The sequence below is a fragment of the Charadrius vociferus genome, unplaced genomic scaffold (genome assembly GCF_000708025.1).
Source record: "Charadrius vociferus isolate BGI_N301 unplaced genomic scaffold, ASM70802v2 scaffold650, whole genome shotgun sequence".
Classification (NCBI taxonomy): Eukaryota; Metazoa; Chordata; class Aves; order Charadriiformes; family Charadriidae; genus Charadrius; species Charadrius vociferus.
In genome coordinates this window covers 6,156,964-6,181,800 of record NW_009646736.1, presented here as the reverse complement: position 1 = coordinate 6,181,800, position 24,837 = coordinate 6,156,964, and the positions used below count along the sequence as shown (strand labels likewise).

Here is a 24,837-nt window from a genome sequence, read left to right as displayed (position 1 = left end):
GGTGCGGCGTCCCGCCCGGGGCGGCCGGCCGGCGGCAGAAAAGCGAGATTTAAGGCAAACTGCGGAGCCTGGGTTTCCTCCGCGCTCCCCTGTGAGCTCATGTACGTGGCTGAGTGGGGAGAGCGGGTAGGAGAGATGTCAAGCTGATCCAAAGGCAGATTTGGTGTTAGTTTTTAGACTATTAAAGAAAACTACCAAGGAGGGAAATAAACATTTCATCTTATCTCAAGCAAAACTTTTTTTCAACCGCCTGGTATCTATGTAGAGCTCTTCTCTATGTTAGTGGTGGGGGCACCTGTCCAGATGCTGGATCCAAATACAGGATAACCGGAGGGAGGCAGCACTCCAATTCCAAATCAGGAAGCACCAGTGCCAGCTCTCCTGTTTGTTGTGCGACGGGAATAGCTTCCAAAGTCTGCAGGAGCCAGGACACTCACTTCTCTCCAATTTTGAGTACTGGTTGTAAGGGTATACCATAAGTTACAAAAAAAGCAGCATTCTTTACAAGTCACTCTTCAAACACTGATCTACCCAAGGATGCTGAATAACACCGTAAATGAAAAAATTCTGATGAACTATTATTAGAAAACTAGGGATGTTGTGCATATGAGGGAGTTTTTTAGCTAAAATCGTTGTCCAGTATGCCTAGATGTCAGAACATTAATAATCAACCTGATTTTCAAATGTTTCCCCTTAATTTTCTAAATATGGACTTAGTTACTGGAACCGTGACACAATGAATTAAGGACATCACTAACAAAATTACATTAGTTATGGGAACGCTTGCAGGACTGGAAGTGACTCAGAAGCCTGAACTGGTTGTTACAATGCCCTTCTAGTAAAAGGAATAGACTGCAAAACCCATTGCAGTTGCAACCTCTCACTGGCAAATTGCAGCCTCATTAGTAATCTTGGCAAGATGATGGGGGTTTTACATTACTGATCCTCTTGTTAGCCCCTCAAGTGTGTGACTGAAGCTCTCTTTCGGGAGCAGTTTGTGGAAGTGAATGTTGCAAATATATTTCCTTTATAGGCAAACAGATGCTCTCTGTCTTTGGGGCTATCAAACTGGCACATTCATGAACACACAACTCACTTAAAAATAAATGGGAAGAGAAGATAGTAGTTAAACCTGCCAAAAATTAAGATCTAATGATAATTGTAAGCACATAAATTTTGTCATATTTTCCCAGTGAGCCAAGACACATAAAGTAACGTCTCCCTTTCCCCATATAACTGTCTATTCAGTGGTGTGGATGTTCTATACAAGAATTGGATGACATAAATATTATTTTTTTTAAATAAAATAATAGATTAATCTGTTGATGACATAGTGACCTGCAATGCATTAACTTTACTACAGGGCAGTATCAGTTGTTATCAGACAGGCAGTAGGTGGTCCTGTTCATGTACTCCACTAATACAAGAAATTTATATAATTAGGAATAGGTCTGCCGCAAGTGTCCACAATCACTCCCTCATGTGTCCCTCACGCTACAATCTGGCTGAAAGCATGTGTGATGCATGTAGTAAAGGAGCATCATTATCTCTCAACTCTGTCTGGGAGCTAGGAGGGAGCAAGACTTTTTCCCTGCTGGTGGAGCGATTGAGTAGGAAAACAGAGTAACGAGTAACAAAGCCAGGATAACAAATCAAGGTGCTATTAGAGTAGCAAGGAGAGCGCCATCAACTGGTGATCAAAGCTGAAGGAAACTGAAGGAAAAGGTACCTTTCACTTCAATGTTTGCCCTGAGAACAGGTACCTGTTAGTAAAATCTGCAGGACTCAAATACACATCCATGCACTTTAGGGTCTGGCCAGGAGAAAACAGACGAATAGGACAGCTGGCAAAGGTCACCCAAGGTTCCTAAGCTATTCAGGCTTCGTTCCTTCAGAGGATTCACCCTCATTCTCTGGCTAAATTGTGAGTTCACAGACTTTCAGCACAGGGTAGAGACGAACAGCCGTTGGCTTCTAAAGGTAAAAATGTTCAATGTAATGTAAGGACAAATTCCAATTTTTCTCATAGGCTCTTTAAACCAAGCTGTTCTTTCCTTAGGTTGACTTGGGAAAGCTGGGAAACATCCAGGCAGGCTGCTTCCACATCAATAGAGCACGCTGGTATTAGTTTAACACATTTCCTAATAATTGCCCACAAATGCTTTATGAAGGACAAACTGTTCCACAAAGCTGCTCAGATAATATTCGTCCTGATTAAAGAGCCTCGGGAAGGGGCTGAGGAGGAAAAAAATGCCACGCCATGAGGTTAGCTGGTCGTGGGCTGTAAACAAGGCGTCTGTAGCCACAAACTCTTTCTCTGCTGTGTTGTTCTTCTGTTCATTAGGTACTGGCCTCTGGGTGGCTTCTGCTTTGAAGGAATTAATTATTCAAACTCTGCCTACATATCTCCTTTCAACAATAACTAACCCCATTGTGTTACAAGGACAAAAACCTTTGGTAACAGCCAGGACAGATGGCTGAAGCCCTGCAACACATTTCAGAAGTGTGCTACACCTCTGTGTTATCAAACCTGGTTTTATTGGCAAACCTTATTATCTTTGATATTTTAATTAGTGCCACACTTGAGGATATTCTTGTTGTTCAAAAACCTCATATTCAATTACTTTTCAATGCCTCATTATGAAGAAAAGCTGGAATACATGATCCAACTGCAAACTAAAAGCTGAACAATCCAAAGAATACAAACTATGTCATTTAGTAAAAATTTTGTTTGAGGATTTATTATTTATCTTTTGGTTTTTTTTTTTACATGGTGGGGATGGAAACACTGCAGTGTTATTCAGCCAATATCCCTGCTGGAATGCTGTCTTCTTTCCATAGTGATACTATATAAGCCCCTATCTCAAGGGAATGTGGAACAGTGCAGCGCCAAGATGCTGTGCTGAGATATTTGTGCCGTCATACTTCCTTTTCTGCAGGGCTTTCTGCCTCTAAAAAGATGTCTGAGTTACTTTCCCCTCTTTCTCTCACTTCTTTGATCTGCTCAATCATTATAGTCTAACCTATTCTTAATTTCCTCTTGCTTGCCCATTTTGAAAGTTTCATGTATGATTTCCAGTCGATAAAATTGCCACTGGGATACCCTTTCTCTTCCTTTAGCATTGATCGTCATCGCTCATGAACAGATGCTGGGGAGGCAGATGATCTTTCAAATGTAGCAAGGAAGGCTAGGAGGAGAGTGCCTGGAGGCAGATTCAACCACTTAGAAGCATGTAGTCACACTCAGTGGTGTTAGCTTGCTTCAGGAAGGGAGGGGAGGGGAGTGAGAGCTGAACATCAAAGTGCAATGGAAATGTAAAATCCTCAGTGCCATGATTCCTCCTTTCATCTGTGCTTTTTCTCCTGGCAAGGTGTCGCAGACAGTTCTGCTTTCTCTGCCACCAAATAGATTCAAGCTTCCGCGAATGTAAATGGAGCTCCTGGATCTGTTTTTTGTCCTTTAGAAGTTCTAACATTCACTAAAATTAATTTGAGATTGAAAATATTTTCAATCAGCAACAGCAGGTACAAACAGTCTTTCTACAACAAACAAGGCTCAGGCATTCTTCAAGCTCAAGCTGCAACAGGATGGGGAAGAGCAGGAAAATTGGGAACAATCCATCCTGGGGGACTCCATAGGCCAGGTCAAAGTCATACGCTGCATAGTACCAATAGATTGCCTTCTGGGGCAGAAGCTTTGGTGCAGAATACTACCTGTCCTTTTGGCACTGTGTCACATCCCAACTGCAGTCAGCTGAAGTATTTGAAAGAGATGTGGCAAACAAATGTACCAAATTTATACTTACAGCTCCCTTCTGGGTTTGTTCTAGGAGCTGGGAACACCCCAGAACTAAGCTCACGTAACATTTTGCAAAGTAAAAGGAAGATACTGGATACCCACTCTTTGAGTTATGTGCCCCAGAAAACACAATTTGTTTCAAATAAGGTTTTAAATCGGTAAAATGACTAAGTGCTTCTTGGGTGGGATTTGGACAGCAGAGGGTGGCAAAGCGCAGTTCACAAGCAGCCTGGGGGATGCTGGTGGGCACTGGTGATCCTCCCCCTGCACCCTGGGCTCCGTGGGGCTGAACTGGGATTTAACATTTATTTCCAGTCTTGAGGCTGCCTCATCTATCATGTGGGATCAAGATTTATTCCCTGATCTCTTGTTGCTAGTGCTATTGCTTAACTGCAGACAGCTCTGCTGGGCTCTTCTGTCTCATCTTTCATATTCTGTTTGGTTTTTACTGTATGTTCAGTTACTAGAAAAAACATTGTCATCGTTACTTTCTTGCACAGCCCAAACGTCTGTTGACTTCAGTAGGTGTTTGACGAGCGTAATTCTGTAACGTCTGTAACACTTTCAATGCTCCAAACCGTAGACCAGTGATTACTGTACAAGAGAAATCACTATGAAAAAAAGAAGGCTGCGTGTGTGCATGTGTATAAAAAACTGAAATGTAACATAAAAAGTATAATGCATAAGTTAACATAGCAAGAGCTCCAAACTGAAAGAAGTAGAGATCTTAAGGTAAATTTTTAAAGTTTTGTCAAGAAATTCCTGAAATACTTACTAACTTAATTGTTTGGAGGTATACCAACAGGCAGCCTAAAACAATTAATGTTTACGTATTTCTGAAGCACTTTTTACTTTTGTGAGTAGTCTCAAAATTTTTTCCTATCTGTGGAGGTCCAGTCTGATTTAAGAAAGAATCCTCTAATGTGACATGAGCGGTATCTCGTGGACTGTGGTTCAGCCTATGGTACAAACTGCTACTGGCAAGCATTTTGAGTAATTGATTGTCCATATGAGATTAAAGAAAAAAAAATTTCCACAATTTACGTCTTATACTGAAGTCTAAACTGTGTTTGTGTGTTAAATTTGTCAACAGCTGCTGTATAATGGCAAACACAAAAGTTACTACAGTTCATAAAAAGTGATGCTCAGTGACGTAATATCAGTTAATTTATATCAGTGTCCTCCCAGGAAGGGAATGTTCTTCAGTCTTGCCCGTTTAGGAATATAATCTTTCTCTGATCTTTGAAGTGATGAAATGAAGGAGTAGATCATGGAGACACGGAAATTAGAGCAAGAAAAAAAGCTGTTAGACCATATAGCTCATTATTCTATCCCTAAAAGGCTACTCTGCAGTGCATTCTTGGGTACTTTGTTCAGTATACATAAAAACCTGGGAGCATGGAAATAATGAAGGAGCGATTCTAGTGTTGCAGAAATGTCAGTCCTTTTCTCTCTGCTTTGATCCAGCTATAGGATGAAGCAAAGCAGTAATTGCTGCCATTATAGAGAACAAATCTATTTGCATTTCTACAGTGCTTCAGCTCTAGCTGTGAATGTCTAATCAGTCCTATTGCTGGAAAAATATTTTCCAGCCTTTTGTCAAATCTGTGTCTGATTGCAGTGCATTACTACATAGCCACTTAACTCCACCCATGTCCTGGCCCACATCAGTAGAGGCTGTGGTGAGAATTTTTGAAGCCAACGCTAGCATGTATGAAACATAATATAGCAGCATCAGTGGTTCAGTAAATATTCCTTTCACCTCCAATAGAATACTGCCCAGCATAACATGCAAGGGTACCTGTGCTTTTAGAAGAACCATAAAACTTTGAATAATGCATGTATAAAGATCCCACTGCATACTTTTGCAGGAATAGTGACATTTGCCCCAATATCCTTACTACCTTTAGTCATAATAATTACATTGCATTTTTCTCACCCAGACTCCTCCTGCAGTTTTGATTGTAGGCTGTATTTCTCATTCCCTGTTCTACATGCTTTAGCGGCGTGATAAACGCTATTGAGCGACCGCTACATTCTGATGCAAACACAACTGCACAATGTGACACGTATTTATAAATTCACCCTGAATCTGAGTAAGTTGCACCTGCTTTTCTACCAATCAGTAGTGTTGTTCTGCCTTCACAAACCTGAACATGTAAGGCCAGTTTAAGCTTAGTATACAGTTCTCAGGTCTGGTATAGCCCCTTTGTTTCCATCACCCAGCACACAAGCGTTGTAACCTGGCCAGGTTAAAGATCTCTACAGGAAAAGGAGGTGGCTGGAATAGCAGAAAATGGGCACACAGTCGAATTGCTCATGTGAGCAATGAGCATGCTAGAGGTGAGGACAGATCATTCATTACTCCTAAGCTCCAGCTCTGCTCACTCCTTGATAGCCCTTGGTTCAGCTGAAGGACCCCTAATATACCACGTAAAGGGAAAATATCGTTCAATCAGTTGTTGTAGACTTGGTGAAAAAAAACAAAAACTGTAACTTGCAATGACATAATCAGCTTTTTCTTACAGGGGAAGTTGACTTTGCTTTCCTCCTTTCTATTATCTGTTAATTTATGTTAGTAAACACTGTGTCTTGTAAAGCATCGTATCACATGGATTTGGCTTACTGATAGGCAAATGCTTACATGCCTCATCTGACAGAATTGTTCATGCCTAGAAAAGAAAAGGGGACTCTTTCTCCAAGCTCTTTAAATACTCAAAGATCAATGAAATAGACAAAACATGTTCAGGGCAGTGTCAGGGACTGAAAGTCATACCCAGTGAATAGCGATGTAAATCCAAAGTTATTTGTGCACTTACTCCGCATTTACACCCTATTTACAGGAATCAGTGTCTAGGAGCCATGTTCAATCTGAGCAAGTGAAGAAAAGGAGACACAAGAGTTTTAGTGTTATTTTCAGCTAGCCAAATCCCATATACTTGTCTTATTCATGTTTGTATTTAATTTGATATGTAATTCATATGATTTGTGATTTCACAAAAATTATTTGTCCCCTGGTTTGATGTTTTGACATACGCATTTAAGAATTATATCCTCTGTAATCCACTGTCACTATGTTAGAGATGTTCCAAAGTCAAAGTCTTTTACACAAATACCTCAATCTTTTATCATCAAAAACATTTATTCTTCATATATTTACAAAGTAAATTTTCCATGTGAAAGCAGCTAATACGTCAGAACTGCATTTCCATTTAATCAATTTAATTATAATTCATTTGCCACACCCAGGAAACATTTAAGATAATTTTCCACTTAATCATTTCAACTAAAAGCTACAGTAGTAGCTTTAGATTTTAAAGATTGTCGAACCTCATCGTGTAGAAAGTGAAATTTTATTTGTTAAACTAGACACACAATGATTATGGACATCCTGTAATGGGAATAGCGTGTCCCGTAGGTGGGCATGTGCAAGCCTTGGAGTTTAGAAAAGTGCCCTCTATGAGATGCATCAAGTCAATCTGTCCTAAAGATGTTACTTCCACAAACTGTTCAGAAATGCTGTGGTAAAACTCTCTTTACTTGTGCCTGTGTAAGTCTGCTTAATCAGATCCTAGTGCTAATAAAATAAAATACAGTTCTTTAGAAGGTTGTTCTGCCTGCAGGGGAAAGGAAATGAAAAACTGGAGACAGAGTGAAGTAGATCTTGGCACATGTGTAGATTTATGCTAGAGGTTCAATCATTTATCCTACAGGATCCTATAGGTTTATATCCTACAAACCATAAGGAATAAGCAGTAACTTCCACCTACTGCCTTTTACTAGCAATAACTAACCGAATTTCCTGGCCATTCCTAAGCTTAAGTGGGACCTGTCCTTGGTTGTTGTCAGTGAAGAGTATGAGTATAGCATAGAGCCAGAGAATGTACTGCTGCGTGGTTGGGGTTTGTGCAGTGTGAACTCCATTAAAAGAAGAAAATAAAAAAAATTGTACATAGGGCTTTTTACAGAGTTAGAGTCTGGGAGGCAGAAGTTTATGCATCACTCTGGTATGGTCCAGATCTGACAAAAAGCAGCACGAGCTATGAATCTCTAGTATATTCTTGGTAATGTGGACAGGAGGTATTCATTTGCATTGTCATTTACCTGTTTGCCACAAGTTAAGTAACAGTGTTCTGAAGCTCGTGTCCTGCTGACTCATTCTGAATCATACCAAGACAAATGCTTTCACCCTGAGAAGTTATTTACTGGCCTAGAAGGCTCCTATTTCTGAACGTTTATCACACCAGTTTCGTGTCACTTTAGACCTATCTGTATGCCTGTCATTCAGTTAATTTATTTTTTTCCAAGAAAAACGTTGTGGTTTTCACTTGACCAATGAACATCATTGCATATTAATAATCTTATATCCCTAGAAACAGGAGCTAGCCTAGACACAAGAAATCTTGTCATTCTCCTCCATCCCTGTTTGCTGTAGAAAGGATGCTGTTTAAAAAATGAAACCAAACTTAAAATGTTTGTTAAAGGTTGGATGGGTTTCTTTTCCCGTCGACACACTCACAGAGATTCTGAGACTTTTAGAGGTCTAAATTTTGGATTTCAAATTCTAAGGAAGAAAATCTGGCACAAGACTGAACCACATCCCAAGAGGTAATCACACCCTAACTTAGAAACATGAAGCTTAGGGTTATGTTCTTAAGTGCCCCTTATTTCTATGGGAGATTGAACCAAGCCCAGGTAAATATCTGAAAGCTCTCAAGCCTTAGCAAGGTCCCTGTCTGTCCTAAAAACATTCAACTATTTGATCAAAAAATACATTTTACATTTCAAAACTGCACTATAAATTACGCGTCCATCTAGGGTACCTGACAATCTCCACTCACAACATGGATATGAATTCCTCTTTCCTTTGTTCTTGAGCACTTGTATCACCATTTGACTGAACTAATCCAATAAAAATGCTAAAATGGTTTCAAACAAGTTTTTCCATAGTTCATTTCATGCCCTATTTTACAGCAGGTTATTCTCTAATCTAATTTACATTATTCTGAAATCACAAACTGATCATAATTAACATTTAATGGTAATACAAGCTCATTTAAAGGGAACACCAGATGAAAACCTACTGTAACAGTTCCTTACGAGCATAAGATCATGGGGTTTATATATTTTGATAGGAAATATTAAATGAAAATATTCTTATATTTTATATGTAAAATTCAATATTTACTCTTTATTATTATTGTTTTTAAATGTAGAGTAAAAATATTGCTGTTTCAGAATCTTTGGGGGTTTTCATTGTGAAATTTAGAGAATAGCTGAATTATTAATGAATTAGTTCAGAGTGAATAATAACCAGAAGCGTAAGTCTGTCTTCCACATAGACTGATAGCAGGTTAGTATCTACTGATGTTTCTATACTTGGAGAGGGAGTTCAAAACATTACTGGTTCTCACTTTCTTGACTCAAAATCATTTTCTTCTGAATTTCTGCTGAAGCAGACTTTTTTTTTTTTTCGCTTTTAATCATTCAGGTCCGCAAGGTTTGAAGACTTTCTTTAGACAGGTCTTTTATACTAACATTCTCAACTGTCCTGAAACTATTTCTGAAAGTAGGATTCTGCTGTTACATGGAGTTCTGAAGAAAACTCATATAAAAGTTGTTTTGATAGAAGGAATGTTCTTGAGGTTGAAACGAAAAGACAAAGTGATCCTCGTATATCCCTCTGTCAATATAATAATGAGGTGACAGTCAATGATATTAAAGGTTAGCACATTGGAAGCCAATCAAAGGTGAAGAAAACATACAAACTTGTTCTTGGTCTGTAGCTCATCTGTGATACTTAATGCTATCAGACATTGTTAAAGCCATGGATTTAGCAGTCTTTCATAAAGTCAGTCATTTATATTGATAACGAGATGGGATTAGGGGTCTTCACATTTCAGAATACAAAGCACTCAGCTGAGAACTAGAAAGAAACTTCTCTTATAGAAGGCAATTTTATAATTGGCTGCAACGGGTTTTCTTGAACTTACAAAAACTCTTGAATGTTTTGACCAGGCTAAATAAGATATTAACATCTTGTAGGTAAAGCAAGAACCTTGCATGTTATGATTGCTATAATAATGATAATCTTTGAAATAATTCATTGGTGAACTGAATTCATTGCTGACTGAATGAATTAGCCAATTAATTCGTTAATCTGATTTACCTGACACCCTGAATGACTTGATATTTTAGTTCAATATGTGACAACAGTTGGGTAATCTGAGAAATTAGAATTATTGACATGTAATTACAATGTTTTTAACTTCTGTAGGTAATAACCTATCACTATCTTATTTTCCTTCTGTAAACTACCTATTTTCAGTTCTTCTCTTTTCATAGGGAAGTCTCTTAGCATCACTAATATTTTTCTTAGAATTCCAGCACCTTCTCTACAACAGTAATTTAGGCATTTCTAAAATAATCTGCCATTATTGTGATTTTTTTAGATTTTATTTTTACTGTCATAAGGACATCTGTCTCAAAATATGGATGTAAGATTGTCAATTATTCAGTATTTATTGGAGGTTCTCTCAATTAATAATACTGGGTAAAGTAAATATTGACATAATGTTTAGATCTTTGTAGTGCAATAAAATATTCACTTGCACTATGACTTGGACACAGTAGAGTTGACAGTGTTTCATGGCTTATTTGCCCGAGTAATTATGAGATTTTAGTCATCACTCAAAGATCAAGTGCAGCTTCTTTTTTGCAAAGAGATTCAGGTTTTTATGTATATGATGCATAATGTCTCTGGTTTAAATGGAGCTTAGGAATGCAGGGATCCTAAGGCTGTGTTATACTCATTAGAAGAATATTAAAAATATTGTGCAGTTGTGAGCTATGGTGAATTGGTTTGTATGTCTTTGATGCAAAATGTTATAAAACTGTAGTACAGTAAGGGCTATTTGAAAGTCAGTCTGAAAAAAAAAGTGCTTAAAAAAAAAAAAACACCAAAAAAACCCGTCCAAAAACTGAAATATTGTTTATTGACAGCTCCCGGCTACATTTGGTGACCTCAACTAACTTTTCAGCTCATGTAGGTCCACAATTTACTCCCTTTTTTTCACTTCTCCCTTACTTTTGCTACATTGTTAGCATTACTTAGCAAAATATACAATTGCATCCTGAAATTTTGAACCTGTGCAAAATTTTTTTTCCATTTTAAAGGAAAGCATCTCTATATCTTAATAGATATTTTCCATAGTCAAATGTCCTACAGAAGACTCATGAAAAAAAAAATTCCTACTGATGTGTACCAATTCTTTACTTTCTTGAGCATGACTCCATAGGAGGTTGTTTTTAAGTAAGCAAAGGCGCAGGCATTCAGGCTTTCCGACCACTTGGGCATTCTGCATAGTCTCATTCAGCCAGTCCTAAAGCATCAAACACAAATAGGGTTGGTCTTTCTTAAAGTCAAAGGACTTAGCTTACTCAGGCATGACAGCCTTGCGTTTGGGTAGAGATACAGCAAAGGGTGCAGATACAGCAAACACAGTAACCTCTGAGCTTGCTTTCCATGATACAGTGATGACAAACTAGCGCTGGCCTCTGCTACCATCTTTCATACATGCACCTGGCTGAAGCCCATGATTGATGTCTCACCAGTTTCAGTGCAAGGACAGTCGCTCACTTTGGTCCGGTGCCAATAAAGGTGGGTTGTAGAACTGAAGAGAAATATTTTGAAGCATGTGTCAGTTCTCTTCACTTTTTCTGTTACCAGTGGCCCCCAAATTGACTGATACAGAAACCTGGGTTGGCTGTTTTTTCATCCACATTCAGTATCTGTTTGCTTGATTGTCTAAATAACTCTGAACAGCCACTACTTTCCCAGAAGTCCAATACCACAGGAATATCTAACGAGCTGAGCTAGCTATAGTACCATGGTTGCTGAAACGCAGCCCTTGTTACTCATACCCACATACATATCTCTGAGGTGTAAAGCGTGCTTGTCTCCATTAGGCCTTTCTATCAAAACTTCTGATTTAAGAAGATAATCTGTGACTAATATAAAATCTTGGTGGTAGATATTTTCTGTTGCTTATTGGGAAATGCTAAGCAAAAGCACTTCTTACATCACCTAATGTCCTGCCAAGAGCACACTTGAACTCTTTATCAGACCTGTAGATACTAAAGCTATGCATTATAGTTCTAATACTCAGCTGTTGAACAGTCATTGTGCTCCAGGTAACTAGGTATGCAGTGGATTTGTAAAGCCAGTTTCTTTTCTGTTCTTCCAGTTATTCCTATAGCCAAAGGGGTTTTCTTCTTGTGTGATCTATACAGAATAGCTTAAGGTAAATTTATTATTGGTTTATTGTTACCTGAGACACTTCACTGAGGTTTTCTCTTGCTTTGATTAGTTAGCAAATGATTTATTGAAAAAAATCCCATGATAATACCATTTCTAGTGACAAAACTGATTTAAAAGATGACAAAAAGAAGAATATACTAGTACGCAGACCACTTTGAAATATTGAATCACTGTAACTAAAAAATTTGATGTGAAGCATTCCACTGTATAGAAAAAGTTATAGGAATATATTGGTATGGTAGAAATAGAAAGATCAGAATAAAGGAATTAATATTTCATTTTCATCTCTACTATTTATGTTTTTCAGCCTGGATTTTAAATTCTAACTAGTGAAATTTTATTACTGTTGTGATATCGATCAGTCAATGACTGTTATTTCATACATAAGCAAGACTAAAATAGTCTACTTTTCCTACTGTTGGCTTATTAGTATTGCTATTCCTTGTGAAAAGAAAGAAATGGAACTCAGGGTTTTTTTCATCTTTTGCTTGCATTATTACAATCTGTAGCTATGTTCAGCTGGCTTCAGGCTACAAGATAATCATGTCTAGATAGAGTAAGATTCTTTAGTGAGTTAGAATAGGAGATGGAAGATTCTCTGCAGATTAGCAAACATATTTGGCAAGAAAGATTTATATTACAAGTCTCATTCATGCTACATAGCATAACTGCACAAACACTTTAAACTAGAATTATGCTTTTTAAACCTTTAACATAATAAAGACCATTAGCAGTGAGATTCTGCAGTGATGTTACAATGAATAATAAAACTGAAGAAAATACAACTGCTGGTAAAATCATCAGGCAGATGGGGATGTCTGTGTTGAGGATATGGTATGTGCATTGTACATTTTCACTTAGCAGTTTCTGTTACATTCTAATTATGTCCCCTACTGCTTTAAATTAAGAGTAGATTCTTTTAGAACTGAAAGATTTTTCCATTAGCTTGCATGTGAGGATGCAGTTACTTGTCAAAGCAGCAGCATCCTATTAACTAACCTGCCAATATGTATTTATTGACATAATTTTTTCCGTTTGCTGTCATGCAGAGGGATAGGTGCTGTGATGCCAGTTTATGCAAGCTGAAGATTTGGCCAGGATTTTTTAGGAAGCAAAGCTCAGCACAAGTTTTCTCACCTGACTGCACCATTCAGGCATATTTTTACCATGAGAGATTTGTAGGATTTATTTCAACTTGTATTTGTCTCACCTCACATGTACCTAAGCTACCTTACGCAAAGGTACCCTGCTTGTCATTGTTATCTTGTCCCCCTTTGCTCACTGTTGATGCATATATAGCACCTCTCAACAGTTCTTTTGGACATCATGTTGTCTTGCGTTTCCAGAAATGTTGTTTGGGGTTTTTTTACCAGCTGAATGTAGGTATAGTACAGCCTTTTGTTATATGTTTAGATGTCAGGTATGCTGCTTACTGACGTGTTTCTTATATGGCCTTTCTCATCCACCTATATGGCTAGAACTGTTGCCAGGCTTTCATCTTTCCTGTCTTGATGACTCCAGTATCTTTTTCCTTCATAGATGTGGTCTGATCCCATTTGTGGCTTTTCACAATGCTTCTGTTAAAATCATTCTCACAGTCCCTTGACAGCTTCTTTCTTTGCATCTTTCCTCCAGCCTTCCCATTCTATTCTGCATCAGCCGTACACTGCTTGCCTCTACTTTAAAATTACAAATTATCTCTCTTCTACTAGCAGTATGCTGGATATAAGTTTTACCATGTAGAACTTTCTGACAAGAGGTTCCCCAAAATGCCCAAAACAATTTCATCACTATCTCTTTTTAGATCCCTTCTTAAAGCCAGCTGTTACTAAAGGAAACTCTTGCAAAAAAATAGGCTTCTCTTGCGCTGCATGTAAAGCTCTTCTTGAGCATTTAGGTTCTTGTGTAGTAATTACTCTGTAAAGACCTTAGGAGAGGGGTCTTTTTTTTCCCTCTACATTTAAACAGCAGGTAGTTCAAGAATGTCCCAATCTCAGAGTAGCCTACCTAGAGAGCAGCGTTATAAATAAATTCACTGGAAACTTCCAGCAGCACCCAGACAGTCAGTGTGCTTTCCAAACTCCTTTCCTCAATGCAAGGTTAGTAGTGGCAGTGCTGTGGTAGTAAAAAACCTGGACCTTTTACTTAAAGAGATTCTTCCCCCTTTTTTTTCACATAGGCAAGCTTTAATTCAGTCCAGCTTCAAAAATGTAAGGACCACTGCTCAGAATCATTAAACCCATGCAGAATTTTTGTTCTGGTTCTTCGGTGTCTGTTATTTACTTTGATTTTTTGTCAGTCTAAAGTTTATTTTGCATTGTTGTACTGAGATTTTATATGGTCTACTTGCTGATTCATACTGGAAAGTATGGTAGTAAAAGCTCAGTTTCCCAGAAGATGATTCTTACTTCAGCAAGTCAAATATTTACATGGTATCTCCTCTACTGTGCAATGACAGCATTGTATGTAGCATTTTTTAGAGATGAGGCACTTTGTAAGTGCCAGACTTACTTAATCTGGAAAATTCTGAATTCTCCTGTGTTTCATTACATTACTGTTTTTTTCTTTTCCTGATGACGTGGCAAAATACTTGCTCTAGCTTGATGGGCGCCTCCCTATACTTTCAAAAAAATTATGTTTGTACATAGAAAAAGTCAGCTCTCCTACAGCAAAGCTAATCTGAGTTTTATTCTTCTGTTGTATTACTTTATTAATATTCCAAATCATAGAATCATTTAGGTTGGAAAAGACCCTTAAGATCATTGAGTCCAACCATAAACGTAACACTGCCAAGTCCACCACTAAAGAAGATCCCTAAGGTATGGTGACTCAACAACTTCCCTGGGCAGCCTGTTCCAATACTTGACAACTCTTTCAGTGAAGAATTTTTTCCTACTACCAGTCTAAACCTCCCTTAGTGTAACTTCTGGCCATTTCCTCTTGTCCTATCACTTGTTACTAGCGAGAAGAGGTTGACCCCCCACATCGCTACAACCTCCTTCCAGGTAGTTGTAGAGAGCGATAAGGTCTCCCCTCAGCCTCCTTTTCTCCTGGTTAAACAGCCCCAGTTCCCTCAGCTGCTCCTTATAAGACTTGTGCTCCAGACCCCTCACCAGCTTTGTTACCTTTCTCTGGACTTGCTCCAGCACTTCCATGTCTTTCTTGTAGTGAGGGGCCCAAAACTGAACATAGTACTCGAGGTACAGCCTCACCAGTGCTGAGTACAAAGGGACAATCACTTCCCTAGCCCACGACCAAATCAGTTACTCACAAATATTATTTGCAGTACCAAACCGTCACTAAGTCCAACTGAGAAGTCTTCAGCAACTGTTTATTACTGATTGTTTGCCATTTCTTTCTAAAGAATAAAGTTGCTAATCATCTAGTTCCTGATCACACAAATAAATTGCTGAGTTTGCATATTTATTCTTAACAATAAGAAGTTGATAAGGAGGGAGAGCAACCCCAAATCAACTCCCTGCTCTGTACTGGTTGTATGTAGCTCCTTGAACAGCCATATATTCCTAGATACAAAAAAGGTATGGTGACACTTTGTCACCTAGCAAAATTCATAGCTTCAAGTTACCTATACGAAGCCAGAGAGACAGAGTGGGGGGAAAAAACAGAGTTCAAAGAGTAGGCTTAAGCTCAGACATCCATCACCCAGGATGAGGACCCAAATCTCCTGATACCACATCGTGCTTTCACATTCATGCACTTTCTAGCTGTTCAGTTTAATGAATAATGGCTAATAATAAGCAAGGTGGAACAGCTTCAAGACACTGGCAACCTAGAGTCTCTCTTTGGCATGTTCTTATTATCTAGGATAAATGAACATGACCAAGGTGAAGCAGGGTGTTGAATCTAAGGCTCACATATCTCACTCTATTGGAGTTGAAGGAAAAGGGACTCCGAAGTGGAACCACCTCTTTTTCATTCAGCTCTGGGTTTTGTGAGTGCCAGGTCTCAGCATCACTCTAACAGACCTCTCTGGCAAGACAGGTCATTGACTAGTTTGTGAATCCCAAAGCATCTTTAGACAACCAGTACATGCATTATATAGCGCTGGACAAGCCCCCCAAAAGGATCTGTTGGGGGTAGAGAGGCTTTACAGATGAAAATTAAGTGTAGTAGGGCTCTAAGGCAGCAGCTCTGAGGATTCAGTTTTTCAACATAAGTAGAAGTCTCCTAAGTCTTTTCATAGATCTGTGCCTCATTCTTTTTGTTCCACAGAATACTACTTGCTACTTCACTTTGAGAAAATAAAAGAACACTATCTCAAGTGGCTAATACAGTATTCTAAATGATCCCCACTTCGCAGTATAAATACAAAATCCAGGCATATACAGAAAATAGCAGTTACTTTATAATAGTTATTATCAGAGAAGTATCACATAGAACACAGAGATATGTCCCATAGTTTAAGGGGCAACCACTTTCCCAAAGAACTTACAATATAGATTAAAAACAAGATTTAAAAAAGCGTATGAAATGAAATTACTTTGCAAGTGTATTTTAAGGTTAAGATTTTCAAAGCTATATTGGAAATTAGGGTTACATTGATTTGCAACTCAGCTATTTCCTTTATACAGCCTCGAAGATCTCAGTTCTGACATTCTAAAGGAATAAAAAATAAAATTTAGCATTCTAGATTAGTAAAAGTAAAAAGTAAAGTAAAAAAGATGATTTCACAGACAGGAGTCAGAAAGATGGAAGTACTGTCCTACTAAACAGGTTCAGAGCTCCTAATATTCTTAACTTGATTTGTGACAATAGCCTACTCTGTGTCAAACAGTGAGCACTGGGTTGGGAGTGCATTCTAGTGGGACAGGGACATTCTGGAGGAAATTCAGAGTCACTGACACTGTGACTTATTTACAACTTTTTAACAGACACTGTAGTAATTATTTCTAACATATATTTCAAATGAATTCTTGAAGATGAATAAAGCAATCAGATTTGCTGAAACTCAGTGAGGAACATCAATGCAGGGTGTTCCCTTGGGATTAGTGTGCTGCTGTCATCGGGGTATGCTTTCCTCATTGGATTTCCATTAAGAAGAGTTGTGTTGTGTAATACTGGATCATGTTTAATATCACTGTCATTGGGAGCTCAAGTATCCAGCTGAGATCCAACTTTTCAATGTGTAGTCGAAAAGTCACGCTACATCATCGAGTACTCTAAAAAGAGTTGTTATTAACATTTCTCATAGATAAATTGCTTCATTGTTTAAATTTGAATATATTTTCGGCTTTGCCACCTGAATAATCTCTGTCACTGAAGACAACAATAAAGCCAGAGTGACAGTTTTGAATAATGAAAAATTACAAGATGGAATACACAGGGTTAGAGGCTGATCTCAGTTTTACCAGTCTAAATGCAGAGTAACTCAGAGTAACTCCTGTGATTTAGAACTGGAATTTCTCTTAGTTCTAATCTGTAAAACTGAGAACAGGATCTGATGTCATGTACAGGATAACAAAAGCAATTTTATTTAAAATGTAAATTTTAAAAATACTAAACTCATGCCATACTCAGCTTCTGATATATCTAGAGAAATACAATAAGGTAAATTATTGGTAAATTAAAAAGAGCGTGGCCAGCAGGTCAAGGGAGGTATTCTCCCCCTCTACGCTGCCCTGGTGAGGCCACATCTGGAGTGCTGCGTCCAGTTCTGTCCCCCTGCCCCGTTCAAGTAAGACAGGGAACTACTGTGAGAGGGAACTACAGGGAGAGAGTCCATTGGAATGGAGCATTTCTCTTATGAGGAAAGGCTGAGACCTAGGTCTGTTTAGCCTGGAAAAGACTGAGAGTGGACCTTATTGATGCTTATAAGTATCTAAAGGGCAGGTGCCAAGAGGATGGGGCCAGACTTTTCAGTGGTGTCCAGTGAAAGGACAAGAGGCAATGGGCACAAACTGGAACACAGGAAATTCCACCTCAACACAAAGAAGAACTTCCTTACTTTGAGGATGTCAGAGCACTGGAACAGCCTGCCCAGGGAGGCTGTGGAGTCTCCTTCTGTGGAGATATTCAAAACCCACCGGATGCATTCCTGTCCAACCTGCTCTAAGGGAACCTGCTTTGGCAGAGGGGTTGGACTAGACGATCAAGGTCCCTTCCAACCCCTACCATTCTGCCACTCTATGATTCTGTGAAATTCCCATTTTTTTAGTGGATGCATTAGTATATCCTGTATTATGGTGAATTTATTAAATTATTTTCCTGAGAGCAGACTCTTGGCTACTATAAACTGCCACCCTTCTGTTAATTTTACAAATATCAGAGAATTTACTCCAGTGCAAAACTGCCATTTGATTTCTAATTTTCAAAATAGCCTCTAGATTAACTTTTGGTGTAGTTTGGAGAGATGACAAGAAAACAAATTTTGAAATGACTAGAAAATTATAATTGAAAATGAAATAAATTATTTATGTTTTAAAGTTATTTAAAGTTATTATAAAATTATTTAAAGTGAAGGAGGGTTTGCATTTTGTATGGCTGTGTCTAGTAAGAAATCACTGATAAATTATTTACTTTATGTATTTATTTACTTTAATGTATTACCTTCATTAAAAATATACAGCTTTTAAAGAAAAGATAAACCAGTGTGTTTTAGAAGTTAATTTACAATAGTAAGTTATTTCTGTGCATGTCTCCGTATGTGTTAGATGGAGAAGGTACAAGTACAGATTCTTGTAGTTTATTTAACCCAGCAGTTTCTCACATAATTCAAATGTATGTCTGCACTTAATTTGAAAAATTGGACCTTTGCCATTTTGGCATTACCAAAATGTATTAAATAGTTCATGATTTAAAAAAAAAAAAAGGCCAACCAAAACCAAACCCTACATAATATACTGAGTTTGCTGTTCTCTTTTTTCTGCTGGATGAGGGTTAACATCTCAGTGATTAAATCAACAGCATTGTTTAGTCTGATTTTCAGTTTACTTTGATTTTCAGTGCAGCCAAGAATTGAATGGTATGTGAACTAAGACCAGGTTCCATGAGTCTTCTACTGTACTAAACTTTATGGCGAACTTAGACCTCCTATGTCAATGAAAGACTCCTGAATCCGATTTTGTCCAGTTCATCTGCAACTCTCTACATCCAGTGAGCAGAGACATACTGAAAAGATTTAGTAATGTATAAGAAACAATGCTAAAGACCAGGATGATGTGTACACTGGGTATTTAAAGAATTATCATGACTAAATTTGTCAGATAATCAAAACTTAATTTTATTTATTATTTTAAAATATTTTAAACTGAGTCAGAAGAGTATCTCTGGTCAAAACTGCAAGCATGTTTGGGCAATTATTTTTAAAAGGCACACATATGTTTGGTTCCATTACTGTTGACTTTCGAGACAATTGCAAATCGGGATAGCAGCACCACAGTCAGTTCTTGAAGAACCCATTCCCTAAAGCAAACAAATTTGTGCTGGGGATAAAAAGACTAACTTCACTGCAGGGTCTTGAATCGTTATTCTTTGGGAATGGAGAGAAAGTGAGCTCATCAGCCAAGGAGACCCACAGCTGGATAAACTGTTTTAAAACAATTGGTGGCTGTTTGCTAGGCAGCTTATATAAATACATACACAAATACTTAGGACCAATGAGGAATTCTGTGGTGACCTATCTGCTTCCCTCTTAATGTAATAAGGTTACTATACTTCAGAAAATCTACGGCTTGGTAAAGTATCTGAAAACAATTTGTAATTAACTCTCAGGCTCAGTAGCACTTTAACTGTCACTCAGATCTTCTGTACTTATGTGACTTCAGAAACAAGAGTACAGCTGAGGGCAAAATGTAGCTAAGTATGTGAATGCATATAGCTCTATTTAAATGGTGTTCTAAAGTCTGTAGTTAGAAGAGCACAGTTGTCAGTTTATGTGTTGTGTTTATGGAACAGGTATTGAACGCGACGGGTTTTTTTACTAACTAGATTGGAAATGTACAAAAATTAAATTACAACAGATCATAACCACATGTGAATTCCTTTTTTCCAAGCTATTTCAAGTTTCTTGTTAAAATACCCATCTGAGATAGCACTGCCTAGTTCTATAAACCAACAATAACGTTTCCTGTGAAACTAGTGAGAATTTAGCAGTGCATTTTCAAGTGTGACTTTGTTGCCTCACTGTCTTTGCAAGTTGCTAAATATCTGTCTCGTTTGGAGACCTTATCTGGAACTTTGAATACAGCTAAGGTTTAAAAGCTGATAAAGTAAAACAATTCATTTAGAAATATTAGAGCAAGCCACAGAGCTGATACTAGAACTGCCTTTGTTTAAATGTTCTACAACATTAGACAAATTAGTCTTAATAATGTCTTCTTAAGCTTACATTATCTTTCCTTTTGAAAAATAAACAGCTAGAAGCATTGTCCTCTCCTACCAGCAGATGACAATTATTCAGAAAAGTCTTTGCTTTGGAATTGTCTGTGATGTTTCAATGCAATACTGGAACAGTTGAACAGGAAATAGAATTTTTATATGATAGCAATTTATGTTCAGTATTCATGTGACACATTTATTTAAAAGAAGCTGAAGACAATAAGAACCTGGTTAATACTATAAATTAAGCATAAGTGTTATATGCTCTGTCTGAATGCCTGTCTTATCTTTCCCCTGACAGGTTGATAATGTATGGTTTTGTGAAGGCCATGGTACACATTGGCCAGTTAGAAGAATGGGAATTCCACTTCACTGACTGTTTATTTTTTGGATCGCTGATGTCTGCCACAGATCCAGGTAACCGTTTAAAATAAATTACTTTTTCAAAAGTCAGAAAAGGAAATAAGACATAACAGCTGCATGTGCCATAGGAATGTCCAAAGTCTCTGTTCTTGATTTTTTATTTCCATAGCTGTTAAATATCTGTTACTCTGATAATCATAAGTCAAATTGGCTCCAGATATCACTTGTGTTTGGTTTAGTAACTGGTTTACCTATGTTTAGCTCACAACCTATATAAATGAAGTTGCTAGGGAAGTTGGAAAAATGTTGTTCTCCAGTCTTCAGGATACCTCTCTTTTCACTGCTGATATGAGAACTGCTGTAATGCTGAAGCCTCATGGTTAATAGTTTAGACATTGCATTCATGTGTGATCTAACCCAGTTTAAAGATAGGGGGAACGGAGCTTTCAGGTTTGGCCATATAAATACTGCCTATAAGGTATCAGTTTACAATTTGAATGCCGTGTTTCATGATAAATACTGCTCTAAAAAGATAGAAACCAACAGGTTGACTTGAATTTGCAGATGTGAGACTTAAAGCCTAAAGTTACAGTAAATAGCCAAGTCTGGGAAACAGACTCAGTGAATTTTGGAATCACAGAATTGCAGAATTGTTTAGATTCTAAGGGACATCTAGAGGTCTGCTAGTCCAGCCTCCTCGTCCAAACAAGGCTAACCTCAATGTTTGCCTAGGTTTCATAGATTTGTCCGGGTTTTGTTACATTGAAAATGTTAATATCGGAATACTCTGATGTTAAAAGGAAAGTATTGCTTTTTGCATCTGTGAAGCAATAGTGAAGGAGGAGGTGAAAAAAGGATTTTTTTATATGTTACCTAACAAAGAGACAAAGTCTACAAGGGTACATTGGATTTTTGCAAAATTTTCAGTTGAGCTGTTACAGGAAGTGGAACAGAACACATCTTGTGATGCACATGACATGCTGCATTAGTGTTAACTACCCTTGAGAAGCTTCTCTGAGAAACTTACGAATAAATCTTTCAAATTCATGGCTATTAAAAGAAATGACAAAAAGCAACATTGTTCTACAAATCTGTTCCATTCTTTAAACAAACCCTCAATATTTAACAAAAGACTTTAAGCTCGTGATTTATCATTCTGATGGCCTAAAAATATGGTGTAAACCAATTTATTTCCCCAAAACCGATTGTTGCAAGATTGCTGTAAAAGCTGCATCAAGCTGTTATTCTCAAATTAATCCAAGCATCCAATATGCTGCCACTTATGAAATTGCCCAACTGCTTTAATATGATTCAGCACATGATTGGAGCCTATCCTCAGAGCAAGAGAAAAACACAGAAACTGAAAGCACAAAGAAAACCTAGGAAAATAAATTGCTTATGTAATAAAAGGTTGCTTACAGCTTCCAAGTACATGTCTTGATTGTGCTATAAATAGTTTTCAGTTGGCTTAGTTTCTTTTCCCATTTTCCAGTCCAATACTATTTAGTTTCACAAATGAACATGTTGACTTACGAGGAGAAATACATTAAACAAATGCACTGATTTTGATTATAATAGTATTAAATCACCACTGATTAATCTGGAACAATCATGAGAAAAAAAAGAGAAGCTCCTCTTGCGCTGGCAGAAATAAGAAGTGACAAGGATTACTTTTCCCAGATTTTGAAATAGGCCTAAAAATCTAACACTGCAGTTGAGAAAACTGCTTTTAGTGTGACAAACTATCATTGATTAATACTGTTTGTAATTATTTTCTGCTTATATAGTCTATGCATGTCCAAGAGGTTTTTTAACCTCTTGCTCCCTCTGTTATCTATTCACAATATTCTAAGCTGTTTCATATTTTTACTAATCTTATCCATAAATTTCAGTCCCTCAGACTTAGACAATTTCGAATGAAATTTTTGCTTTAATTAACTAATTAATGGTAGACATTGCTGAAAATATTTGGGTTGCAGGATTTGCTCATGAATTATAATCTCAAGCCATGTAAAAAGCTCATTGGAATTTCAAAATCAGTTAAAATATGGTCCCCTGGAGGACTGATACATACTAGGTCATAAAATAATCAGTCTAATGATTTTATGTGTGATATCTAGCTTTGAAAAAAAATATCTCTGGAAAAACGTTGTTAGTATTATAGAAGTGGGATAGAATAATAAATTACTGTCCAAGGATGAAATAATAAATTCCTGTCAGATCTGCTACCTGATTTTTCATTTAATTCTTCACTGTGTAGGATTATAGGCTCATTTCAAAAAGACATTTGATTTCCCTTGTCTGCGGAAAGCAATTAAGTCTCAAAAGATGTTAAAACGGATGTGTTGACTTGACAGAAGTTGTTCTGATTGAGTTCCTTATTTGTAATAGTAAAGATGACTGGTAGATGTTTACATGTTAAATGAAAAATTTTACTACCAGGGCAGTAAACACACATATGCCAGCTAAAAGTTGCTAATATTGTTAGGAAGAAGCAAATAATATCATAGCACTGTGTAGCTTTGATAGCTTTGAAGGCTATTTGAAGATTTTTAATATAGATATTTTTGCATAAAATTAGTTCAGAATAGCTAGCTCTTATATGCTAGGGGTTCCCTTATATAGAAAACTAGCACTTGAACTAAAATTAAGACATTAATTTATGACTGGATAAACTTGGGACTGTGTTTTGCATTATAGACTGTGATCCCTAAACATCTGTGATATTTAGGGATGCCTCAAAAAACTCTAATGTCTCTAGAAAGAAAAGGTAGAAACTTTAGGGACAAAGCAAGGTTACTTTCAAGTGAGTCATTCATTTTACAGAAAATATTTCCTTCCAATGATTTATCATTTTCAGCAGAAAAGGTTTCTTATTTCAAGACTTCAGGTCAGAGATTTAATTTCTACGAAACAGAATTTTAAAGTTCTGAAATTCTCCCTTCATTAGTCTTTGATTTGAAATGTCAGACCAGTATTTATATTTTTCTTTATTCTGATCAATAGGTATCATTTATCATGTAGTTAGGAAATCATCTGTTATTATTTCATCTGCGTAAATCAGCAGAGATTTCTCTGTTTTGCTGTTGAAAGGGTTTACCTTGTGTTATTATTGTGTTTTGATTTCTAATATAACTTGACTCTGGAAGTTTTTTGGTGTGATCCCTTCAAAGGGGATGGAGAAGTTCCTTCCAATGTTCTGGTACATGCATCACTCGTCAAGAGCAGCGAAGAGACTGTGGAAAAGGTGCTGGTGTGGGGAGTGGAGCCCCCAGGTCTCGGTCCCCGTGCATCAGAGACCTGCAAAATGAACTGCCTCACGTCTGAGCACAGATGAGGATATTCTGACAACAACTGCGCTCCGTGGTTGAAAGGCAGACACAGCAATGAGCCCCAGCAATAGGCTGCTTCAGGGTACCAGTGGTTCTAATACAATAAAGTGAATGACAGAACAAAACTGGCACATGAATGAAAAGTTTTGAACTCTGCCTTAGTCACCAAAAAAATAAGTGGAAAGTACAACTTTGGCAGTTTGTCGTAGCAGTTGTTATTAATGCATTCTGTGCAATGACCTTCCAATCCAAAGACGTTTCATGTATCTTTAGCACTTTTTTTTTTTTTTTAGCTTTTAACATTTCAAGCATAGAAAACCATCACAAGGTTTGCTGAAGCACAGCTATTTCTGAGTTATATGAACTCCCTTACCTTTGGTTATATTGATAATCACAAGGCTCTTCTCTATTTGAAGTTACTATGGTTACAGCTGAAGTGAAGATGCGAGTTGCACTGCTGTTGTTATTGATAAAATTGGATATTTATCAGAAACAGCAGTTTCTGGTTTTCATAAAATCAAAGGATTTTGCATTAAGAAGAATAATTTATAAGTACAGCAAGGTAATACATTTATACACTGGTTATATAAGACTGTTTAGAAATGTGGTTTTAATTAAAATATTTTTATGCTTTCTTCTTATTCACCACTAAACTAATCTGCGACTGGCGTGACTGATTAGTAGGG

General features: G+C 37.4%; 1 protein-coding gene across 1 annotated transcript in view; it reads left to right on the top strand.

Annotated features, from left to right (window-relative positions):
• The window catches only part of SLC9A9 (solute carrier family 9, subfamily A (NHE9, cation proton antiporter 9), member 9), a 205,700-nt gene that overhangs the window by 26,502 nt on the left and 154,361 nt on the right, over positions 1-24,837 (top strand). The window contains exon 5 of the mRNA XM_009890107.1: positions 20,758-20,873. Within this exon, the coding sequence (XP_009888409.1) occupies positions 20,758-20,873 (116 nt within the window). The remainder of the gene's footprint in view (positions 1-20,757; positions 20,874-24,837) is intronic.